The sequence below is a fragment of the Nelumbo lutea genome, chromosome 2, assembly GCF_056320005.1.
Source record: "Nelumbo lutea isolate HS-2025 chromosome 2, American lotus-T2T, whole genome shotgun sequence".
Lineage (NCBI taxonomy): Eukaryota > Viridiplantae > Streptophyta > Magnoliopsida > Proteales > Nelumbonaceae > Nelumbo > Nelumbo lutea.
The window spans coordinates 7714557-7738421 of NC_142685.1; the positions used below are offsets into that span (position 1 = coordinate 7714557).

The 23865-nt window shown below is 37.6% G+C and overlaps 1 protein-coding gene and 2 long non-coding RNA genes across 4 annotated transcripts; 2 read left to right on the forward strand and 1 right to left on the reverse strand.

The window, feature by feature from the left end:
* Positions 1–141: 141 nt before the first annotated feature.
* Positions 142–918, forward strand: LOC148868371 (uncharacterized). Its single transcript, XR_016107909.1, has 2 exons — positions 142–492; positions 607–918. It is a non-coding gene; the product is annotated as an uncharacterized LOC148868371 (long non-coding RNA).
* A 245-nt stretch (positions 919–1163) lies between these two features.
* LOC148868372 (uncharacterized) lies at positions 1164–1457 on the reverse strand. Its single transcript, XR_016107910.1, has 2 exons — positions 1320–1457; positions 1164–1243 (listed from the first exon to the last, which is right to left on the reverse strand). It is a non-coding gene; the product is annotated as an uncharacterized LOC148868372 (long non-coding RNA).
* Positions 1458–12797: 11340 nt separating this feature from the next.
* On the forward strand, positions 12798–23559 carry LOC148868373 (syntaxin-71-like). Of its 2 annotated transcripts, XM_088973962.1 has the most exons (9): positions 12798–13350; positions 13456–13581; positions 14123–14282; positions 14410–14495; positions 14643–14711; positions 14794–14838; positions 14968–15030; positions 15151–15227; positions 23253–23559. In XM_088973962.1, exons 1-9 carry the CDS (start codon positions 13195–13197, stop codon positions 23263–23265), a joined length of 795 nt encoding a protein of 264 aa, XP_088830088.1. In that variant the 5' UTR covers positions 12798–13194; the 3' UTR covers positions 23266–23559. The 2 variants fall into 2 exon arrangements, with proteins under 2 accessions (XP_088830088.1, XP_088830089.1); XM_088973963.1 differs by lacking the exon at positions 23253–23559 and having other exon boundaries at positions 12986–13350; positions 15151–15231.
* The last annotated feature ends 306 nt before the right edge of the window (positions 23560–23865 follow it).

Consider the following 23865-nt stretch of genomic DNA (forward strand, 5'->3'; position numbering starts at 1 on the left):
ATGGCGCCCCAAAAACGTGCAACGCAATAAGCCTTCGCCACGTGTTCTCTCACACGCTTTTCGCTTTGAGTTCGTGCGGAGCTAACGGACGTCCGTTAGCTCGTCCGGTTACTCCAAAATACCGCGTGCCCTCCGTTCCCTCTCCTCTCGACCTTCCTGTTGAATCTGGATGTTCTGCCCACGAGAATTCTTCCCACGTTTATCACAGTCATATACGAAGAACATCTCCTCCTGTATACAGGGGAGATATTTCCAATTCACGGGGTAGTGTATTATGAATAAGCGTGTGTAGAGTTTTTGTGTGCAGAGATCCGAAGTCCTTTCTGTTCCTGTAACCCTCCACCTCCTCCTCTTCTTCTATCCTCGGCTTCGACGCCGACGACCACTCCAGCAACGACCGTCTTTCTCATCTCCTCTGTTCACATTTTTTTTCTTTTTTCAAGACAAAATCAGAAGGGAAGGCTCACCGGCGACCACCCGACCATTGTTCAAGTGTGTTTTTTTTTTTTTCTTTCATTCTCGTTTATTTTATTTTTATTTTGTATTTTTCTCCAACCTGTGCTATGTGTGGGAATCTAAAACTTTTTATGATGTATTTGGCTCCAGATATGTTGTGGCCGATGTTGCACCCAAGGTTAAATGGATTCCTGAGAATTGTAATTTGTAACCGATAGTGGATTACAGGTATATTTGGTTTCAGTTACATTTCAAATGTATCAAAAATGTTCTCTCAGGAGACGACTACTGATTTACCGAATGCTCAAAAAAATAATGGAGATCCAGTGCAATGAAATGAAACAATTCATGTATTATTTCGCATGCCAACAATTCCAAGTTATTATAAACTTCAATGGCATGAGTTTGGTACAGTTTATGTTTATTGAATAAAAAAAGTTAGTATTTGATTTACCGATAAAATTGAGAAGTGCAATAATTGTAATTAGTTAGGCGTCATTAGACGTCAGTATGCACATAAATTAAAGTTCATTTTTTATATTTTCAGAGTAAGAAGAGAAAATGATGTGATATCGCCTATGTGGCACCATCAATAAATGTTTACTGAATAACTTAAACGGTACCAAATTTCACCTTGATGCACACAACATGTATGAATAACTGCGAAAAAAATAAAAAATATAATAATAATCAAAGAAATGATACACCTGTTCTCGGCTGAATCTCCCCTATTTCGGCGGGAAACGAAAAATTCATTACAGTGTAAAATCCCCTAATGTCATATGCGCTGTGGAAAATAGCACCGGTTGGAGAAAATTACAAAATAAAAATAAAATAAACGAGAATGAAGATAAAAAACGCACTTGAACAATGGTCGGGTGGTTGCCGGTGAGCCTTTCCTTCTATGATTTTGTTTTGAAAAAAAAAAAAGGTTAAAATATGAATAGAAGAGATGAAAAAACGGTCGTCCGCGGAATGGTCATCGCCGGAATGATCATCGGCATCGGCGCTGGGGATGAAGGAGGAGGGAAGTGCAGGGTTTAGGTAGAGTTGCAAGATAGAAGAGAGGAATCAGAGGACACGCGGTATTTTGGAGTAACGGGACAAGCTAACGGACGTCCCGTTAGTTCCGCACGAACCCAAAGTGAGATGCATGTGAGAAGACACGCGGCGAGGCCTTATTGTGTGGAACGTTTTTGGGCGCCATCCCGTGAGTGCAGATTCGAACTCTCAACTCACACCATACGTTTGGAACATTGTCTCGTCTAAGTAGACTCCACACGCAGTGATCCAGCTGTGTGGTGTTATGTTTTGGAATCCTCTATACAGATTAGTACCACAGGCACGCAGCTACGCAAGCAAATACCTGAGTGAATATCGTTTCTTTCTTCCTTGTAACATCCGTTATTCATTTATTTGAGTCTTTGACTCTTAACTTGATACGTAATGATGGTTCAGGCTATTTTAAGTGCCGTCATCGGACCGGGATTGGACGAAAAATCGGAAAGCTCGTTGGTTGAAATCACCGATTTAACCAGCATGTCAATGGTTCAACCAGTAAAAATGTCAAAACAGAATAAAAAAAAAAAAATTACTGGTTCATCAGTTCGACCGTCCTATGGGTCTGACCAGACTCTCTCTTGAGTAATGAGAAATCCAACAAGCACATGTCTTCCAATATCTCCAATTAAATTCTCGTTTATTTTTTATTGGCAGGAACTTGTGAGAGAAGGTTCCATGGGTGCTTGTGCTTCGTGTCGTGTTACTTCCATGCAAATAGCCAAATACCATATTTCGTGTCGTGTTACTTCTTTGCCCTTGCCCCTTGATGGCTTGTGTTTAGTTGTTTCATCGGTAGTAATGCCCCTACGACAGTCATACCCACTCCAATATCTTACTTCATGGGCATGACTGATGTGAAATGTTGTTATTGGTTCAGGAGCCCCATCTACAGTCATCAAATGCAGTTCAACCGGTCTCATCGGTTAGTATGTTACATTTGTTTAAGACTTTTTGTGGGGTTGCAAAATGGATATCGAGTCATGTATTGGGTTGGATTGCAATTGTATATTGAGTGGTATAAATAATTAAAATAAAAAAAATAAAATGGTCCAATCATTCGGTTTGAATGGGTGCATGGCCCGTTTTGATTTAAAAAACATTAGAAATGGAAAAAAAAATCATTATCTGAATCAATAGTCCAATGGTTCGACCATTTGAGTCAATAAATTAATAATCGACTTAATATCTTTACACCAAAAAACGGTTTTAAGATGAAACAAAACTAATTACCTGAGTGACAGTATATTTCCTTCCGTGGTAAACACTTTGGACCAACCATGGCCTCATGAGTCAAAATTTCCATCTATTATGTTGTGACATGAAGACACAAACAGAAGAAACAGAACATGAGCGATGGGGTGGTGCATCTTCCCCCTCCCCCAACCACATCAGAATCAGAGATCTACTGATGATGTAAGTTTTCAACGATGTTTCAGAGTTTGGACCACAAGATATTGGATCGGCAACGAGGGAACGACAGCAAGCGTGGTCTTAACAAAGAGTTGCAGTCGTTTTATGATTCTGCTCATAATAATGGGGCCTGGGCCAATAGTATAATACTGGTGGCGGTAGTATTGCTATTCACGCAGCCTCCATCCATGTTTAGTTCAAATTTTCGCATCCACCCATGGCAATGACTCGGTCAATCTAACTATCACATTTAATAAGGACTATTGATTATCCATTTATCCATATATGTGTACTTCCTTTCACCACGTAGGTCGCCTATGTTCGGTATGTTTGGTTTGATAGAAAATGGTAGAGACGTCTGAATTGGAATTGAAATTGGAATCTAAGTCAAAATTCTTTAAAATTGAAATTGGAATATTCTATTTTCATAATCTGTTTGATTCAGACAGGAATGTGAATGAAAATCGGAATCAATAAGAATAGGATTTCATTCCCAAGAAAGAAGGAGAGAATAGGAATGGATTTTCGATTCCACCCAAACAAACAAACATATCTTATAACTTCAGATAAGATCTTTTTACAAGATAAAAAAAAAGTAAAGCCTTGAGCTATATTTGGCGAAAAACCAGTCCCTAAAAAGTTTGGTTAAGTAATTATTTATAAGGGTGCAAGTCAGGTGGGTTGGGTCGGGTTTTAGTTCAATCCAGATCCAACCCTGAAAATTGGGCCTAAAGTCCGAGGTCAAGCCTAAACTATTCAGTCCATGCTTAGTCTGTACTAAAATTTGGGGTTGGTCAATTAGCCCACACTAAAAATTGATATGCATGTGTGTATGTATGCATGTACACATATATGTAGAGATTATCTATACTATTTTAAAAGGCACAAATAGCTTCAAGAATATTTCTGGAATTTTTTGCTTGAGGACAAAATTTATCCCTCTATATTTAAATTTATTGATAAAAATAAGGACAAATTGGGTAATTTGTTATTGATATTAAATGAGTTGAAAAGAGTTAATTTTAAGATATTCAATATACAATTCCCTCTCATTAAATTCAACATTCAATGTATTAACTTGCATTCACCTTCACTTGATCATATATTTAAGGTATTTTTGTTTATTCTCATCATTAAATTCTATTAATTAAATCCATACATAATAAACTAATAATTTCAATAACATAAAAACTTGTACTTTTAAAATCTATCTAGAAAAAATAGTGTTTTCGTCTAGGTGGTAGTAAGAAATTAAACCATTTTGGGTCAAATGGGTCAATCTATGTTGTCACAATTAAATAATAAATTTCAATAATATATAAAATGCAAAAAAAAATTGAAATTAAAAAAATATAAACATTTTTAACATCATATATTCGACGTATTAAACAATAATAAGTATAAAAAATAATAAATGTTTTTATTAATGATGGAAATGGAATGTAAAATTTAAAGGAAATTTTTCTTAAAGGACCACTATGGTTTAAATAATTGACTAACTCTATCCTTATTGTTACATATTATCTTAAAATTAATCAGAAAGCAAAGCTATTTTATTATCTAGATGGTGGGTCAATGATCCAACTTTACAAAGAAACTCATGATGTTATAATTGAATAATAAATATTAAAAAAAAGATAGAACACAAAAAAATGAAAAAGTACAGAATTTTATCAAAAATATTTGGGAACAGTTCTAATGTTATATATTCATCATATGAAATAAAAATAATTTTTATCTATGCAAGAAATGGAATACAAAATTTAATAGTAATAATAATAATAATAATATTATTATTATTATTATTATTATTATTAATTGTTTTTATCATTTAAAATTTCCATGTGCAAATACAAATTCTTAATTTCTAAAAAATATGCATATATGCATGTATGCATGCAGATATGTATCCACATATGCACATATAGATGTATATAATCTGAGCTCAGGTTGGGATAAGGTCAGGACACGTTTGGGCTTCCTAAGGGCTATACTCAAGCCCAGTCCAAAAATTTAAAAGCTCAAAATTTTGGGCCGCCCCAGGCCCAGCCCGTTTTAAAATTGCATGTTAGGTTCAGGCTCAAATTAGGTCTGCCCAAGTTGCACTCCTAATTATTTCAGCTAAAAAATCCACTTTCCCACGAATCAGGTTTGGATTCTTTAAAACAGTGATAAGTCAGCCTCACAAGTGGGATCAATTCTTAATTTCGTCTTGAAGTGCGTCTTCTCAAGCAGTCCCACCATATAAAATACTTTGAAGTTGAAAGAAACGTGTAGGCATATGCAATGAATACTTGAGAGTAATGAGAAATGAATTTGTGCAATTGACAAATTAAACAAAGTCTTCTCCTAAGGATGACATTTTTCCTTAATTTAAGAGTGGATTAGTCGGGACCCATGCGATGCATGGTATTTGTTTATCAAATTTAAAGCAAAAGGAGTTATTGGACATTTACACTAGGTAGTGCAATTCTTACTCCAATTGAAGCCTTAATAAGGGCACTATGGTGATAAGATAATTAAATTGATTTAGTAATTAATATAATCATTATAATCATTTTACACCAAATTTCAAGAGAGGTTTGTGGAGGTCAAATTATATGAATTGTTTAAGTAGTTTACCCATAAATATAAGTTAATTCTTTTAATTGATAGTAATTTTTATTAAATATTATTTTTCATAATTTTTATTAATTTTAGTGGTAATAATTAATAGTGATTATTAAATATCATTAACAGTAGTTATCTAAAGAATGACTAGCAATTATGTAGGGCATCCCCTCCCCATCCCCCCCCCCCCCCCTAGATGGGGAATCATAAATTTTCCTTGCCCTAAAGCAACCACCTAAAATATATGTAATTTGGGGGTGTTTTAGAAATAGGATTGTGAAAATTTATGGGTATTTTAGGAATTAGATAGACAATTTGGGAGTATTTTAGAAATTGAATTATGGGACCATAGGGTTTTAGGGATTTGAGAGAAAGTTAGGGATATTTTATAAATTAATATTAAATATAGGGGTAATTTTTCTAATTTACCATCAAGTTTGGGGTAGGGATGGCAATTTTCCATATCCTTATTGAGTACCCAACTTGGGGTCAATGATAGAGATTGCCTTGGCAGGGGTGGAGATTGGTAGTGATACTCAACTGGGGATGAGGGCAATGATGGGGAGTGAATTCCCTGCCCCACCCCAACCCCAATAGAGGTGTAAATCGAGCGGCCCAGCCTAGCACAACACGACAGCCCATGGGCCATGTCAGGCTCGGCACGACAGTCCGTGTTTTGCTGGGCTAGGGGTTCGAAGTCCACAGGCCAGCACAATTGTTCGTGTCGTGCTACCTGCAGCCTGTGTGCCGACACGGCCCACAGGGCCCATAGCGGGCCACGCTCAACTCGTCCGAAAACTAACTGTTAGGCCCCCCACCCCAACGGCTAGTTTCAACTTTTTGGGGGGATTTTCATTCATCCAAGTATCCAATGATCCAATCATTGTATTTGTAATTTGTACCATTCAAATTTAAATGAAATAAAATTCCTATTTTTCTTCCAATTTGTTATTCCATCATTCTTATTTCAATTTGGTTAAGTATTTTTTTTCATTTATGTGTTAGATAACTTAAATTTCTCATTTCTTAATAGTTCCCAAAGTTCAAAGGAAAGTTAAATATTTTAGTTTTACACTTTTACTTTGAAAAGAAATAGAAAATTTCAGAAGAAAAAAACAAAAAAGTAAAAAAAATCAGTCTAGCCCGGTTCGGCCTAGGCCCAAGGCCCACCCTGACACGGCCCAAGCCCATGACATGGCCTACAGCCCGGCCCGGCTTGGGCCCATAGCATGGCATGACACGGGCCTGGGCCGTGGGCTGTGCCGAGTCGACCCCCAAATTTTCATCGGGGAGGGCGGCATGGCTCGTGACGACCCGTGGGCTAGCATGGCACAACCCACTTTACACCTCTAAATCCCAATTATGTATATAATATTATTTTATATTATATATCAAAATATATTTAAAATATTTTTTTATTTTAAAAAATGCTCCTTTTTTAAGTAAATATATTTTCTAAAAGGAATTTAATTTAAAAATCTCAGGGATTTGGGTCCCTAATTAATGGGAAAACCGTCTCCATCAATGATTAGGGGTGGAGGGTCATTTTCACCCCCAACATGGATCAAGGTCAGAGATGGATCTGTATGGTCCCCACCTCATTGCCATTCCTAGTTTGGGGTGGATTCGAGGAATTATATACAAAACCCATCCCTGCTCCATCCCCAACTCGGGGAAAAAATGTTTTCCCCATCCTTGGTTTTACGAAAAAATTTGTCACCCCTAATCTAAATTAATATTATCTAAATTAACTTATCCAAATTAACATAAGCCAAATCACTTGCCCATAAATATTAATTAATTATCCGAATTTAAGTATTTTATCTATAAATTTAAATTAAGTAATTAATAGATATGCGGTATTCTTCTTTTAATTCTTGAACAATGGATATGAGGATTTCTTCTTTATCAAGTACCTTATTTTTACTTAAATTTAAATAAAGTTATTTAAGTATAATTAATTAATATTTAAATTAATTAAATTGACATAATCAAAGTTATAACTAATATTTCTATTATTGAAAATAAATTGTGTTAAATTTAAATTCATAAATATGTAATCTAATTTAAATTTTATTATTGTAATTAAATATAATTAAATTTCACTTAATGTAATCAAAATAATACTTTCAAAATTAAGGTTGGTAGCTTAAAGAAATCACTGTTATTTAAATCAAATTAATAGTATCGAAATTAATGTTTTACCCTAATTCCATTTTAGTTATACCTTAGTAGATGAATGGATGATAGGGTAGGTTGAGATGGTGGTGAATGGAATTGTCAAATGGGAAAAGATGAAGAAGGGTAGGGAGAGAAATAAAAAAGAGCATGTAGGATATGGACGTTAGAATGTAGAAAATTTAGGTTTTGAGAGATTGAGAGAGGGATTTTATGAAGAATTTTAGGTAATTGGAAAGTGGATGGGAATTTTAGGAAAGTGGGGATTAAGAGATTAAGAGTGAGATTTTAGGTAAATGGGAAGTGGGTGGGAATATTAGGAAAGTTGGGATTTAGAAATTAAAAAAGAGATGTTAAGAAGAATTTTAACCTTGCTGACATGGCAGCTTGAAAGAGTTGGAAACGGTATAAGGTAGATAGGCAAGAAATGCAATGCTGGGGTAAAGGAGAAAGGAGAGGCCACTTGACATGGTCATCTTTGTTTTAATATATCAATTTCTAGAAAAAATATTCATGATAAGTTTGAGAAGTTCTAGTAATTTCTATTAATATAATTTTTTCAATAAAAAGATTTGTAGTTTATGTTTTTAGATATTTTTACTATTTTATGTTAATTTGTGCTAATTTCTAAAAAATCTACTATTTTATGATATTATTATTATTATTATTGATAATGGTAAGTAATGGTAATTTATTTTGGTTATATTATTTGAAGATTTATGGTTATTTATTAATAATTTATGGACATTTTTACTATTTTATGTTCTGCATATCTCATTAACTATATGCCATCTCAGTTGTTAGAGTATAAGACCCCACATTAATTCTTGTTTCCAAAAGCTCCCTTATTTTGTAGTCCTATCCGTGTGTTCTGTTGTCATTGTTTTGTCTAGGATCTTCCATTCTTAGTAAACTTAATCATCGCACTATTCCATGTGTTTTCTTGGATTACTATTCTCAAAAGGATTACCATTGTTCCAATCACTTTTTTAGGAAATAGTATGTCTCATTACATGTGTCCTTTTTTTTTTTTTGAAAATGACCCCATTTTCTTTGTTTCTCCCCAAGGGGAGTGTAGGGTTAAGGAGAAACAAGTTTATACTCAAGCTAAGTTCTTTCCTCTCCCCGATCCTCTTCCATTCCTTGTATTCATTCGCCATTGTAAGGGCCAAAAATAAGTTCAAGAACAATTGAGCAACTTGAAATTGTACCACCAATGCCATCATATTCATTGAAGGTAGATCTTATTCAACCAAGTACTCTTATTCCCATATATATGTCTGATCCCATTGCTATTGACTCTTATAGTGTTAATAACCTAAACATCTTTATTGCACAAAGAAATTGCACCACTAACTCCCATTTTGTTTCCTGTGAGAATATTTCATAATCTTTTCATGCTTTTCTCTCCTCCATTGATAATATTCCTATCCATAAGAATGTGGTAGATGCTCTATCAATACTTAGATAAATGCAATGAAAGAGAAGATCAATGCTTTGTATAAAAATGGTATATGAGAGTTCGTGGACCTTTTCGAAGGAAAGGAACCTATAATGTGTAACTAGGTGTTTACAATGAAGTATATAATTAATGGCACCATGGAAAGGTTAAAGCCTTATTAGTGGCAACAAGTTTTACTCAAGTGTATGGAGTTGATTATGCATAGAACTTTTGCCCTTATTGCTAAGATGAATTCTATCATAGTTTTCTTTTCTCTACATGCTAACCTTGATAGTCCCATGTCCTTGTATTGTAACACCAAGGCTACTATCAATATTGCAGCTAATCCAATTCTCTATGATAAAACTAAACATATTGAAGTGGGCAAACACTTGTTACTGGGGAACTGTGTCCTCATTGTGGCACAATGACTTATGTGACAAGTTAGGCATAATTGACCTCTAAGTCCCAACTTGAGTGAAAGTGTTAGAATTGTTAGAACTATTATTAGTTTTATTATTTATTGCTGCAAGGGCACTATTGTAGTTTTTTTATCTTTTTTATAATGTTTTGGGTTGCCTTAGTATAAATACAATAGCTAGCACCACCAGCCTAGCTATTTTTTTGCTCTCCAAAATTGTCTTCTATCTCTCTCTCTCTCCCCCTCGTCTTTGACTGTTTTTCTTCCAAGATTACAAATATATTTAAAAACATAGAAACATAAAAAATTAAAAAAAAAAGTATAGAAATTATTTTTGTGGAAAACATTTTAGCACATGTCTAATATTATATGTTCATCATATTAAACACAATAAGTATGAAAAATAAGATTTGTTTTTTACCAAAAAAGAAAATGGAATATGACAAAATTGATTCAAATAGGGCATCACATGACATCATAACTAAATAATAAAAATTAAAAACAAAGATAAAAATACAATAAATTATAAAAAACATAAAAATTTTGTAGAAAAATATAGGCATATATATAATATTATATATTCATCATATTGAGACTATAAGTATGATAAATAAAAATTATTTTTATTAATGATAAAAATAGAACACAAAAATAAAAAAAAAAAGAAAATTAATGTCTAACTTATAACACCACTAACTAGGTAAAATATTACAATGATTTAGATAGTTAGGTCAACATGTTGTTGATCAAGCTAGTGGTTTTTTACAAGCAAGTAAGTTGATGATAAATGAACTCAAAATATTGGTCTAATGTTGGGTCAGCTTAGGATTGGTTAGTTTAACCAATAGATAAAAAAGTGATAAAAACCAATGTTCTAAAAATCAAATGAAACCACCTTTCAGACAGGCTAATTTGTGATGTCATAAATTAAACAATAAAAATAAAAATATATAAATATTATAAAATTTAAAAAAAGATTTAAGCATACCCTTAATATTATATATTTATGTATTCATTATATTAAATAGAAATATGTGATAAATATGAGAATAATTAATGATGGAAATAACTAAAATACAAAAACGGAAAGAAAACTAATGTCTCGTCAATAGCTCATTAACCTAATCAAAGATGTCAACAATTCCTCCAACACATACCATGCATTGATAATTTATCTTTGTTAAAACAAGAACCCTGAAATTGTTAATGATATTATTGTTGTTTTTGTTACTGTGTTATTGTGTTATTGTTATTATTGTCATGTGCAGCACACGTGCACATTTATTAGTATGTATACAGTTATACACACATACACACATATTATTATGATCTAGCTTTTAATAATTTAACAATTTATTATTTCTTGCATAGAAGAGACTTTTGTCCACTTGTCTTTTACACAAGCATTACAATTTTCACCACTAAGAAGGGAAAATTTTGGTTGTCTAATAAACAATTAGTTGTTCACTAGGCTCTATAGGGGTGCAACTTTGGGCATGAGTCTTCAGAGGAAGCCCATGAGCCCACCTGGTCACCCTTACCTTGGCAAATTATATGTGGAAAGTTGTTGTTGTTATTATTATTATAGTGTTACATAGATTACATGGAATAAAGGCCCATTGCTCATACATGTACTCTTATTTTGGAGGGATTTTGATTGGCCATCTCAATTATTAGGTCATTAGAGTGAAAAAAAACTATTTAATAAGTTTTGAGTTGGAGTAGACTGGGTAGTGAATTAGTGATTTAATGATCCTGTGACATTTTTTTATCCCTACTAAAGATTTTCAGTTTTCACAACCAAAATGAAATAATAGTTTTTTTTTTAAGAAATCAATTAGTTGGTTTTTAAAGTCATAACCTTTTTTGTGCAGTTTAATTTAGGGAAAATTGCACATTAGTACTCTAAACTTTGGGGGGTAGTGTCAAGTTAGTACCCGGACTTTAAAACGTGTCACTGCAGTGCTTAAACTTTTAAAAAATGTCAAGTTGATCATTGTTTTTAATCGATTGTTAGTTATCTGCTGAAAATGTCAAAGCTACCCTTCAAAAGAAGACGCTATTTATTGTCTTCTACCTTGAAAATGAACCAATTATCTTTAAAAAAAATGAGAGAGAAAAACATGAAATATGACAAGGAAACAATAACTGAAAGCAAAGAAAAAACTAGACAAGAATGTGCTTCAAATCTAAAGGTAGAAGACAATGACTTCATTAGTCTAGAATCTCAAACACTTCAATGGGTTCAACCTCAAGGTAGAAGACAATGAAAAATGTTTTCTTTTGAATGGTAGTTTTGACATTTTCAATAGATAACGGTCGATTAGCGGCAGGAACCAACTTGACACTTTTTGAAAATTTAGATACTGCAATAACACATTTAAAAGTAAGATACTAACTTGACATTACCCCAAAGTTCAGGGGATTAAAATAGAAAATTTCCTTTAATTTTTATTTGATTTTACATAGTTAAATCAAGCATGGGAAAATAACAAGATGGGATTCAGTCCTCACAAAACCATGCAAAGCTGCATGTGGCTGTGAATACGATGTGAGTAGACTGAATCCGAGTTCAGAAAGAGCAAGTTTAGCCATTCCACGGTAATTTATTTATTTTTATTTTTTTAATTCGACAGAAGCTAATCCACAGGGTTTACTCCCACGCATCCTATTTTGGTGGATGCCGATTGACCACCTCAACTATTGGGTCATTTGGCATTTTTTGTTTGGTTCCGATCTAATACCATCGATTCTAATTTGCTCTTAAAAATGATAAAATTGGTTTAAATCCTCCATAAAAGTAGGGATGAAAGGAACTCGGATTTGCTCCTCACGGAATGCGCCTCATATCAACCTATACACTTTTTCATGAATGACAACATCGAAGATATTTGTAGAACCGTAGAGGATATTTGAACTCTTTGAGAAATGATGGCCATACCGATACCATACCGATTGCACTCGGGATTAGAATGAACAAACGCATTAAATAAAATAGGGTGTAGGCTGTCAATAGTAGTTTGGTTTGGTCAATGCCATCTAGACTCCAGATCAGAACTCTTAAGATGCACCTATTTTTTAAATCAAACACTGTAGAATCTGGATACACACCTACACCACAAGAGGTTGGCAGATCTTGAGGATCAGACCCTCCATTGGTGGTCAACCACTTAACGTCCCTAAGATTAAAAAATCAATGTAGTCGCAGCGAGCTTAGTCAACTTCTTCATGTTGCTCCATTCAAATCCCCTACGGTTCTACACGTAACGCCTGGTCAATCCCCCATTTCCTTGATGAATCGTGACTCACCACATCAGTTCCCATCAGTTCGGGTTAATCGACTCGGGGCGGGGGCCTGCCGGCCTGTTAATTTATTTTACATTTTCTTAATTTTAATTTTCTAATAATTTTTTTTTTTTTGCAATTCAAGTTTCCACTGCGGTAACCGGATGCAACGCTGCGCGGCTCATTCAGCGCTGCGACGCAATCAGGGGAGAAAGAACAAACGCATTTTCATTGATTTTAACCTTTTTTGTTATTCTCCCCCCGACCTTCTTCATCGTCCCTGCGTCTGAATTAAAATTGGAGTTTAGATTAGCGAGAAAGGGAAAAAACAATGAGCGTGATCGACCTTCTGACTCGCGTAGACGAGATCTGCAAGAGATATGACAAATATGACGTTGACAAGCAGAGGGACCTCAACGTCTCCGGCGACGATGCCTTTGCTCGTCTCTATGCCGTTGTCGAGGCCGACATTGAATCTGCTCTTCAGGTTTCTCTATTTCTTATTCCCTACCTCGTATCTATCTGCTTCACTTCAGATCACACCAGATAAAACATCCAATTCTATATAATGACATTTAACGTCTTCTGACAGAAAGCCGAAGCCGCTTCCAAGGAGAAGAACAGGGCCGCTGCTGTTGCTATGAATGCAGAGATTCGTCGAACCAAGGCTCGGTTGCTGGAAGAGGTCCCTAAATTGCAGAGATTAGCGGTTAAGAAGGTCATTATTCTCTTAAACCCCACTAATTTAATTTACTAATCAATGGATGCCTCCAAAACATCACAATTATTTCGCTTAAAAAGTCGTCCCTTTCCGTTTCCTTTTCTGTAATTTTACTTTTGAAATTTATAATTTACAGCGATTTGTTATACTGCTAAATTATAGAAATATACCGAGTTATTTGCAAATGCAGAACGAAGAAACTAGAAGATAATGATCGTCAAAATAAAAATAACGGATACAAGTGGTAATTTTTTTTTAATGTATTGTTTTCCTATTTTTGAGTGGAGAGAATTTTGTGAACCTATGCAATGAGTAGATATGATTAAGGATCTTATATTATATCTTAATTGATCACCGTGTCTTGAAATTGGTTCTGTGGCGTGAAATCTGCGAGAAAAATATCTCCTATCTAAAGTGCTTTTATTTTATTTATCTGAAACATAATTTGTCATTATCGTGGAGTATTTTAAAAAACGATGAATTTAGCAACAATGTTTGATAGTTTTTTGTGATCATAACAAAAAGAAACTAATCACAGGTCAAAGGGCTGACGAAAGAAGAACTTGCCACCCGTAATGATTTAGTTCTTGCACTTCCTGAGAGGATTCAAGCGATATCAGATGGTACTTCTGCTCCAGGCAAGAAAACTGGAGGAAGGTCAACTTCAGTTTCTCGTAAAGAAATCAAATTTGACTCAGGTGACCAATCCAACTTATTGATGCTCAATCGTTTGTTCTTCTTGGGGAGTTTATTATAACCTTATGATTAAGAGGCTTTAATCTCTTAATGATTTCTTATTTATCTTGTATCAACAATCTATTGCAGATGGAAATTTTGAAAGTGAGTTCTTTCAACAAACTGAAGAGTCGAGCCAATTTAGGCAAGAGTATGAGATGCGGAAAATGAAACAGGTGGGTATCATCTCCTGATCCATACTGTTCAATGTTCATGTCTAGCTGATAACCTGAAGAACATAGTGCACATGGTTTGACTACTATTAGACTGTGTGCTGTGGCCCATGATGCATTGTCTTGTGATGTAATATTACACTCTTTCAGGATCAAGGACTCGATATTATATCAGAGGGGTTGGATACACTTAAAAATTTGGCACATGACATGAATGAGGTTGGTTACCTTAATGTTACACAGAGAACTCCATGCAATGAGATAAAGATAGAATTTCATCATCTCTCTGTAACATGTGCAGGAATTGGATAGGCAAGTGCCTTTGATGGATGAGATCGAAGCCAAGGTTAGAAATTGAAAGGTTCCTTGTGTTTGATTCTTGTCAGATACAATGGGGAGAATGCAGTGTCAAAAATAATATTGTTATTCAATATTCATCACCCAGATTGATTTTGATCCTGTTACCCTGTTACAGGTTGATAAGGCGAATGCTGATCTCAGAAATACTAATGTTAGGCTTAAGGAGACAATTACACAAGTAAATGAGTTGCACCTAATTTTATTTTTGAATTGCCCTGTGTATTTGAGTTAGTTCACTTGCTGTTTGTTTTTCTTTGTAGCACAGTTCTAAGAAATGGTTCATTTGGTTTTCTTTCAGCTGAGGTCTAGTCGAAACTTTTGCATTGATATTGTCCTGTTGTGTATAATTCTAGGAATTGCTGCCTATTTATATAAGTAAGTTCCTCATCTCTCTATCTGGTAGCTTAGAACCTTATGTAAAGATGTGCTTTATGTGTTTCTTCATCAGTTTCTTTGATTTCTAAGAATATTTTGGGCAAACCAAATGTCCTGTGTAAGTTTCTTTATCTTTTTTGCCCATAAGCATCTCTTTGAGTCTCAGTTCCCAATCAACCTTGAAAGAAATGCTAATATATGCTTGGGTGAGGGAATACTTGAACTTATATTTGTCAATGTGCTTTGACCTGAAAGATGTGGATGAATACAAAGTGAATTTCACATTTTTGTCCCACTTGGTTGAATGTTTTCTGTTAATAGTGAAAGATGTTACTTGAAATGCTTTTGGCAGTGGTCAGAACTTCCATTAAAGGTTCAGAAAACTGCGAGCAAAGCTTTTAGCAGCAGTTGTCATTCATAGCTGGTAATAGTGTTGTCTGTAAAGGTTTTGGTGGCATTCAGGATGGTCTCTGATAAAAGCACTATTTGGTGGCATTTGGGATGATGTCTGTAAAAGCACTATATGGATGTGGCAATAGCTGTTCTTCTCCTTCTTGTTTCTGTCAAGATCTTTTTTTGGCCCACACTGTCACAAAATTGATTATAGCCTCTGGGGCTTGTAATATAGCTTATATCAAGAGAAATGCCTCTTTATGGCTTAATGCACTCAACATGTCTACACTGGCTTTGTTTAGCTTAATCTGTATTAGGGTATGAAGTAGGAAAAGATCTTAAACGCCAAAGAAGGTTTTTTTGCTTCTATGGATGCATTTACTGCTGTAGTTAGGACTGGAGGTGAGAGTCTGGTGAGTTTCCACTCACCTCGAGGGAGTCTTGACCTCCTGAAACGGAAGATGGAGAGAAAGAGAAGGGAAGGAAGGAATAAACTGGACTCAGGGAGAAGAAAATTAAAGGAGAATCATTCATTGCTTTCATTATATGATGATGGCCTTATATAGCTGGCCTACAGATGTAATATCAGAGGGAATATCCTCTGATTTCTGGGTAACTAACTCTGGCAGATAACATGGATGGAATATCCTCCGGCGGCAGAGTAATCAACTCTGAGTGTAACTAATTCTGGGGCTCTGTCGCCTATCTTCTCTGTCTCCTTGTGAATGTCTGATGGGTGGTGGCTTGCTCCACTCCCCTAGTGGGTTAAGGAAGGAGTGTTTGGGTCTCAACAGTTCCTCCCCCCTTAGCACTGACCTTGCCCTCAAGGTCTAGGTTGGGAAACCTCTCATTCAGCCTTAGATAAGGTTCCCAAGTGGCCTCTCCTGGAGGCAATCCGGCCCATTCAACCTTGGCTTCAGGCACAACCTGTCCTTCTCTTCGAACCCATCGGAAATCCACAATCTTGATAGGCTCCGTGTAAACGTCCCCTTCCTCTGTAAATTGGGGTAAGTTGGGTGAGATAGGGGTATGATTTCCCACAGCTTTCCTGAGAAGTGAGATGTGAAACACCGGGTGAAGCTTCGAGGTAGCAGGGAGGTCCAATTTGTAAGCAACAAGGCCCACTCTCTCCAGCATCGTATAGGGCCCATAATATCTGGGAGCTAGCTTGTGCCAAGCCCGTCTAATCACTGAGACCTGGTGGTAAGGTTGGAGCTTAAGGTAGACAAAATCACCTACCTAAAACTCTAGTGGGCAGTGGTGAGAGTCATAGTAGACCTTCATCCGTTGCTGGGCTTTAATCAAATTGGTCTTGAGTAGTCTAAGGATCTCGTCTCTTGCCAGTAGGCGAGTCTCTACTTTTGCCACCTTAGCCGACCCAAATTCATAATGTAATATGGGAGGAGGTTCTCTGCCATATAGAGCCTTGAAGGGTGTCATTCCTGCCGCTAACTGATAAGTCGTGTTGTACCAGTATTCTACCCACGGAAGCCAGTGGGCCCACTGTTTGGGCTTCTCCCCTATGAAGCATCTCAGGTAGGCTTCTAAGCACCGATTAAGAACTTCAGTCTGTCCATCCGTCTGGGGGTGGTAACTTGTGGATGGGTGCAGTTGGGTTCCTTGCAATCGAAAGTATTCCTTCCAAAATGAACTCAGGAAGGCAAGGTCACGGTTCGAGACAAGGATCTTGGTGTCTCATGCAATTTTGCGACGTCCCGTATGAAGATGTCAGCCATCGTTGCTGCAGTGTAAGGGTGAGGCAGGGTAGAGAAATGGCTATACTTGGTGAGACAGTCAACTACTACCATGATAACCTCCTCCCCTAAAGAACGAGGAAGTCCGTGATGAAGTCCATGGAGAGGTCTTCCGATACTTGCTCTGGAATCTTGAGGGGTTGTAGAAGGCCCGTGGGAGACTATGAGGAGTATTTCTACTGTTGACAGGTTTGGCATTCGGATACATAGTGTAACACGTCCTTGCGCATTCCTACCCAATGGTAGTGGCTGCTGAGCCTCTTTAGAGTCCTTAGCACTCCTGAATGTCCCCCCAAAGTGGAATCATGAAACAACTTCAATAGTTCAGTTTTGTGGCTGGAGTTTGGAGCAATCACGAACCTGCCCTTAAAGAAGAGGTCTGGTCCTACAATTTGGTAACCTGCAGCCTGGGAAGGGTCCTGCCTCAATTTTTCCCTAATGTCCTGCAACTGCGGGTCAGACCTTGCCTCTTGTCGTATGGCTTCAAACAAGGGAAAACTGGGCTAAGAGTAGGTTAGTTGGGCCAGCTCCTCTACCCGCGATAAGGCATCATCTACCCTGTTGGCGGGCCCAGGTTTATACTCTATTCGGTAGTCGAAGCCCATTAGTTTACTAAGCCACTTTTGCTGCTCCGGGGTGTGCACTCTTTGTTCTTCTATATACTTCAGACTTCGTTGGTCTGATCTTATGATAAATTGGCATCCCAATAGGTATGTACGCCATTTCTGGACTGCCATTACCACTGCCATCATCTCCTTGACATAAGTGGACTAGTTCTGGTGAGTGGCTGATAGGGCCTTGCTGAAGTAAGCAATGGGCTGCCCCTTCTGAATCAGGACGGCCCCTACCCCTGCACTTGAGGCATCACACTCTATCTCAAAGGGCTGGGTGAAGTTCGGAAGAGTAAGGATTGGAGGGCTTGAAACTGTTGTCTTTAAGTCTTCAAAGGCCTGTTGGGCTTCATCAGCTCAGCTAAAAGAATCCTTCTTCAACAACGTGTTAGAGGGGCGGCCATCAGCCCATACCCCTTATTGAAGCGCCTATAATACCCGGTAAGCCCAAGGAAACCTCTGAGAGCCTTTACAGTAGTGGGCTTGGGCCATTTTTGGATGGCATCTATCTTTTCTGTGTCTGCCATGACCCGCCCTGCTGCAACCACATGGCCTAAGTATTGTATCTGTTTTTGTCCAAAAGAACACTTGGTCATTTTGGCATGTAACTGATGTTCCCTTGGAGTGGTGAGGGTAAGTTTTAGATGTTCCATATGGGTGTCCCAATCCTTGTTGTAAACCAGAATGTCATCAAAGAATACTAAAATAAATTGCCTTAAGAATGGCCTGAAAATCTCATTCATGAGGGCTTGGAAGGTGGAGGGGGCGTTTGTGAGTTCAAACGGCATAACCAGAAACTCATAATGGCCATCATGGGTTCTGAAGGCTGTCTTGTGGATGCCAGCCTGGTGAACCCGGATTTGATGATACCCGGATCGCAGGTCAAGTTTGGAGAACACCTGTGCTTCTCCTAACTCGTCCAACAGTTCATCAATGAGGGGTATCGGGAACTTGTACTTCACTGTAATTTGATTCAGGGCCCGGTAATCTACACAAAACTGCCAACTACCATCCTTCTTTTTTACTAGGAGTACAGGGGATGAAAATGGGCTGGTGCTAGTCTGTATATGCCCCTTGTTCATTAGCTCTCTTACCGCCTTCTCAATTTCTAGCTTCTGGAAATAGGGGTATCTATATGGCCTCACATTGGCCGGTTTAGAATCTGGTAAGAGGGGTATCTGATGGTCATGGGCCCGGGGTGGAGGTAATTGGCTTGGTTCCTTGAACACATCACCAAACTGATCGAGTATCGATCGTAGTGCCTCGTGTTGGGCTTCCGTGGGTTTGTCACAGCCTTGATTGTTTAAAGTTGGAACCGTGGGCTGCATGCCTAAGTGCATAAATAAGGGCTGTCCAGTATCCTTGGAGGCTCATAACATGGAAGCTACAGTATCACCTTGGGGACTCGGAGGCCGCACCCCTTGTAGATGGCAAGTCTGACCATCCTGATAAAAGTCCATTGTCATTTTGGCCCAATCCCAAAGTGCAGGCCCTAGGCCACGTAACCAATGAATTCCCAGAATAATATCAGCCCCTGAGAAATCTAATGGGTGGAGATCTACCACGAAATAGTGGCCTTGTATAAGGATCTTTTCCTTCTTGCACACACCATCACATAACATCTGACTTCCATTAGCCACATAGATCGAAAAGAGTGGAGTGGGTTGTATAGTCATACCTAGTTGCCATGCTAATCGACAAGCGATGAAATTCAGGGTAGAGCCACTGTCAATCAAGATCATCACAGATTGGCCGACCAACCTTCCTTCTACTCGCATGGACTGAAGAGTGTTGAGGCCCATGAGGGCATGTAAGGAGATCTCGGCTCCAACAGGTTCAGGTTCATCTGAGATCAGCTCACTGTCTTCTACGTGTTCTGGGATGGTCCGTTCCGGTTCTTCCTCTGTCTGAAGGAGAAACACTCACTGGACTCTGCACTTATGGCCCGGTCCAAACTTGTCATCACAATTGTAACAGAGGCCCTTCTCGCGTCGGGCCTGCATCTCAGCCCACGAGAGGCGTTTGAAGGGCACAGTGGGCCTGGGAAAAATGGGCTTTTGAGAATCCCCAACTTGTTTCATGGGTTGCTGTTTGGCCCGCTGGGGAACCCTCACATTCGGGTAGGATAGCTTGCTAGTTCTGCGCATACTATCGATCTTCTCTTCTTGCAGGCGAGCCATACCCATCGCCGCCATGACTGTCGCCAGTCGAAGAGCTCTCACTTCCAGGCAGATGTCTTCTCTGAGACCTCCCACAAAACACCCCACCAAGGCCTTCTCCGGCCATCCATGTACCCTGGTCGCTATTCTTTCGAACTCGAGCTGGTAGTCTGCTACCGTCCCAGTCTGTTTTAGTCGAGTGAGGAGTTCGTCGTAATCCACGAACGCCGTCGGCCCAAAACGGATGCACAGAGCTTCCGTCAACTCCGCCCAAGTTACCTGAGGATGGATTTGTCGATACCACTGGAGCCAGAGAATAGCGTCTCCTTCTAGGTGAATGGAGGCGATGGCGACGCGCTGGGTGTGCAGGGGTTTCATGGTACTCAAAGAATCTCTCTGCTCTGAAAATCCAAGGAATGGGATCTCCACCGGAATAGTTGGAAAAATTGATTTTAGTGACCTTTCCGGTGGGGGAATACCCAGTTCCTTGGCTACCGGAAGCAGAGGCTTCAGCCCCTGCTGGATGACTGGTCTCGCCAGACTGTTGTTGAGAGGCGAGGTTAGAGATGACCACCTTGAGGTCCCTGAGTTCGTTCAGTACCTGGTGGAACCCAATCTCAAGTTGGTCGACTCTATCTTCCATGGTAGAAGATCTTGTCTGCGGCATAGCTGGTCTGCGACTAGGCTCTGATACCAACTTGGTGAGTTTCCGCTCACCTCGGAAAGCTCTTCGAGGGAGGCTTGACCTCCTGAAACAGAAGATGGAGAGAAAGAGAAGGGAAGGAAGGAAAAAACTGGACTCAGGGAGAAGAAAATTAAAGGAGAATCATTCATTGCTTTCATTATATGATGATGGCCTTATATAGCTGGCCTACAGGTGTAATATCAGAGGGAATATCCTCTGATTTCTGGGTAACCAACTCTGGCAGATAACATGGATGGAATATCCTCTGGCGGCAGAGTAACCAACTCTGAGTGCAACTAATTCTGGGGCTCTGTCGCCTGTCTTCTCTGTCTCCTTGTGAATGTCTGATGGGTGGTGGCCTGCTCCACTCCCCTAGTGGGTTCTGGAAGGAGTGTTTGGGTCTCAACAGAGTCCAAAATTTATTAATTAATGAACAAATTCAGGAGTGATGGATTAACCATGTGAATGAGAGATCAGCATTGAAGTGAGCACCATTGCTAAGTAATGATAAAAAATTTCTTCATTGTTAAGGAAGTTTATTTCCTTGTTAAAGAGGAAATGAGAAAATGCAATGTCTTGTATATATGTAGCTATGAAAACCCCAACTTTTATAACAATTAATCTAGAAAATTACAACAAAAATGTCTTGACAGTTTTAAGGTGACAGTTTCATTTAACAAACACAACTCATTCAAGGTTGATGAAGGTAATAAAATGTGGTTTTGGATAGATAAATGGTGTGGTGGAAACTTCTTGTGCAGACTTTCTGCAATGCACAAGTTGGTTGTGGATAGACTTGTCAATGGATTAGATCATGTTCTGGATCCTATTTGAATACTATTTTGGTTGAGCGAAAATGTTAACCTTATATGGTAGTTTCTTTATGATTGGATCTAGTTTAGATCTGTACCTGTCCAATTGGATTAAGAGTTTTTATTTGCTATTTTTATCATAATATTTTGCATTTATTAGTGCATCATCTTACATGATCATGTTTGTAGGTTTTTATTTTTCAATAACTGATAAGATAGCCTGGGCATTTGCCCAATCGCCAAGAAGCCTGTCACTGGGGTAGCTAGCTTTCTAGGAATTTTTGTTAACCTTGGGGGTGATTCATTGAAGTATTGAAAAATCCAATGTGACATTGATCATCATGGGATGGTCATATTGAAATACAGAGAGCATAAGGATATTTAAAACAGATACCTTTTTTCCCCCTTATTTAGGTAGCCTCTACTCTTGATGCTAAGACTGAGAAATACTATTGGACTGTAATACGTGAATATTGTGGTGATTGTCATGTTAGCCAAGTCCTTGAAGTATCTTCAGTGGTTGTTGTTGTTACTGTTATCAGCTACATGTAGGCAATGGTTACTACTCAGTGGTTAGAATGGTGCATATGATAGTACCACCTACCTGGTTTAAACTACAAGAAGAGTTGGGATTTGTTTTTTCCTTCTTGAGAGGCAGATGGTGCCTCAAATAGATATGAAGAGCAACGGGATATCAAATTTGTGTCTTCTGACTAATATAAACTCTAATAAACATAGAAACTTTGTCCCAACCAAGCTAAATGAAGCCTTTTGTTGATAGGAACTCAATATAAACTCTTATAATATATGTTTTAGTGTCAGCAGCAGAATATGTATGAAACAACCAACCTTGATTCGAAGCCATTGTAAACACTACACATCTTATACATTAATAATGTGAAGCAAGAAAAGGACATTATAGGGGCATAGATGGCATAATGCAGTTGGGTTGGGTAACCCATTTATTGCTTCTTCCTGGAGATTTGAGCTAGGGTAGACCTATCATGATGTATTGATTTTTTTTATCATGATGCATCAAAATCTTTTGATTGTTGGATAATCTACTTAAAGGCATCTCAAATAATGTGCTGCTATGATGCTGTTGCAGCTTCATATTGTTGATCTGAAAATCATTGTAGCTTAGTATCTTTCTTTTTCTCTTTAATGAACTGACATAATAAGAGAGAATGATTCACTATCCTGTACAATCTGCTGTTCATTAACAATGGAAATTTGATTAATATGCTGTACATGAATGGATAAATGAATGCTTAGAATACTGAATTATTGACTGACTGAAATAGAATATGCCTGTAAACATATTTAATCTGCTAGAATATATCCTCAAAGCTTTAGATTGGTTCATCAGTATATTTTTCCTCAAACAGGCCTCTAAAATTTTGAAAAATCAATATATCCTTTTGCTTGTTTCCATGGTGCACCAATTTCTTTTATTGCTTTAGGCAGATGCAGCAAGCTAGGAAATGCTTTAATTATATTTTGATGTTGAGTTTCTTAATTGCTTTTGCTCCACTTCATTGAGTTTCCTAATCGACTTTGCTTTACTTTCTGCAAAATTTGTTCTTACCAAGCTCTGCTTGTTTGTTGCAGTGTGCTGAAGTAATGAAATGATTCAAACGGATGCGGTTTCTGCTTGTTTTATCATGGTTGTCTGGTTGTCTTTTTTCTATCATTTGAGGGCTTGCTATGTATACTTGATTTGACTTCATTTTTACCCTGTCCCCTGTATTCAATGTTCTTGTACACTTGTGGAAAACCATAACCAGTTTCCTCTGTCAGCCCCCGACTGATACATTGAGCATCTTTGTATTCATAATATTTTGATTCATCTAGATTGATGATGCGGCTACTATCTGTATAAGACAGATATATAAAAATGTTGCTTCAAAGAGTATAATTTTGGGGTCCTCTTACAACTATACATAGCTCGGCCTTAATCACAACTATTTAGGGTGGTTAGATGAATCCTCTCCTGCCATTATGCTCTATCAAGAGCTGCGTTTTACTGTCAAATACTGATCCTTTAAATAATGTTTTACCACTTAAGACCACATTTTCTTTTGTCACTAGTCATATATACACATGACAAAATCATCTCAATCAACATTACATTCCCTCATTTTGCCATTAATTGAATATACTCCCAAGTCTTATCTAATGCTCTAATTTCTGATTGTATTTTGTGGTCTTGCCACTCGTCCAT

What these genes read in the sequence shown, in the direction of transcription:
- LOC148868373 (XM_088973962.1), top strand. Translation starts at nt 13,195, where the DNA reads ATGAGCGTGATCGACCTTCTGACTCGCGTAGACGAGATCTGCAAGAGA. An exon ending in ACATTGAATCTGCTCTTCAG is followed by an intron (nt 13,351 to 13,455) that starts GTTTCTCTATTT and finishes GTCTTCTGACAG; the next exon opens with AAAGCCGAAGCCGCTTCCAA. An exon ending in TTAAGGAGACAATTACACAA is followed by an intron (nt 15,031 to 15,150) that starts GTAAATGAGTTG and finishes GTTTTCTTTCAG; the next exon opens with CTGAGGTCTAGTCGAAACTT.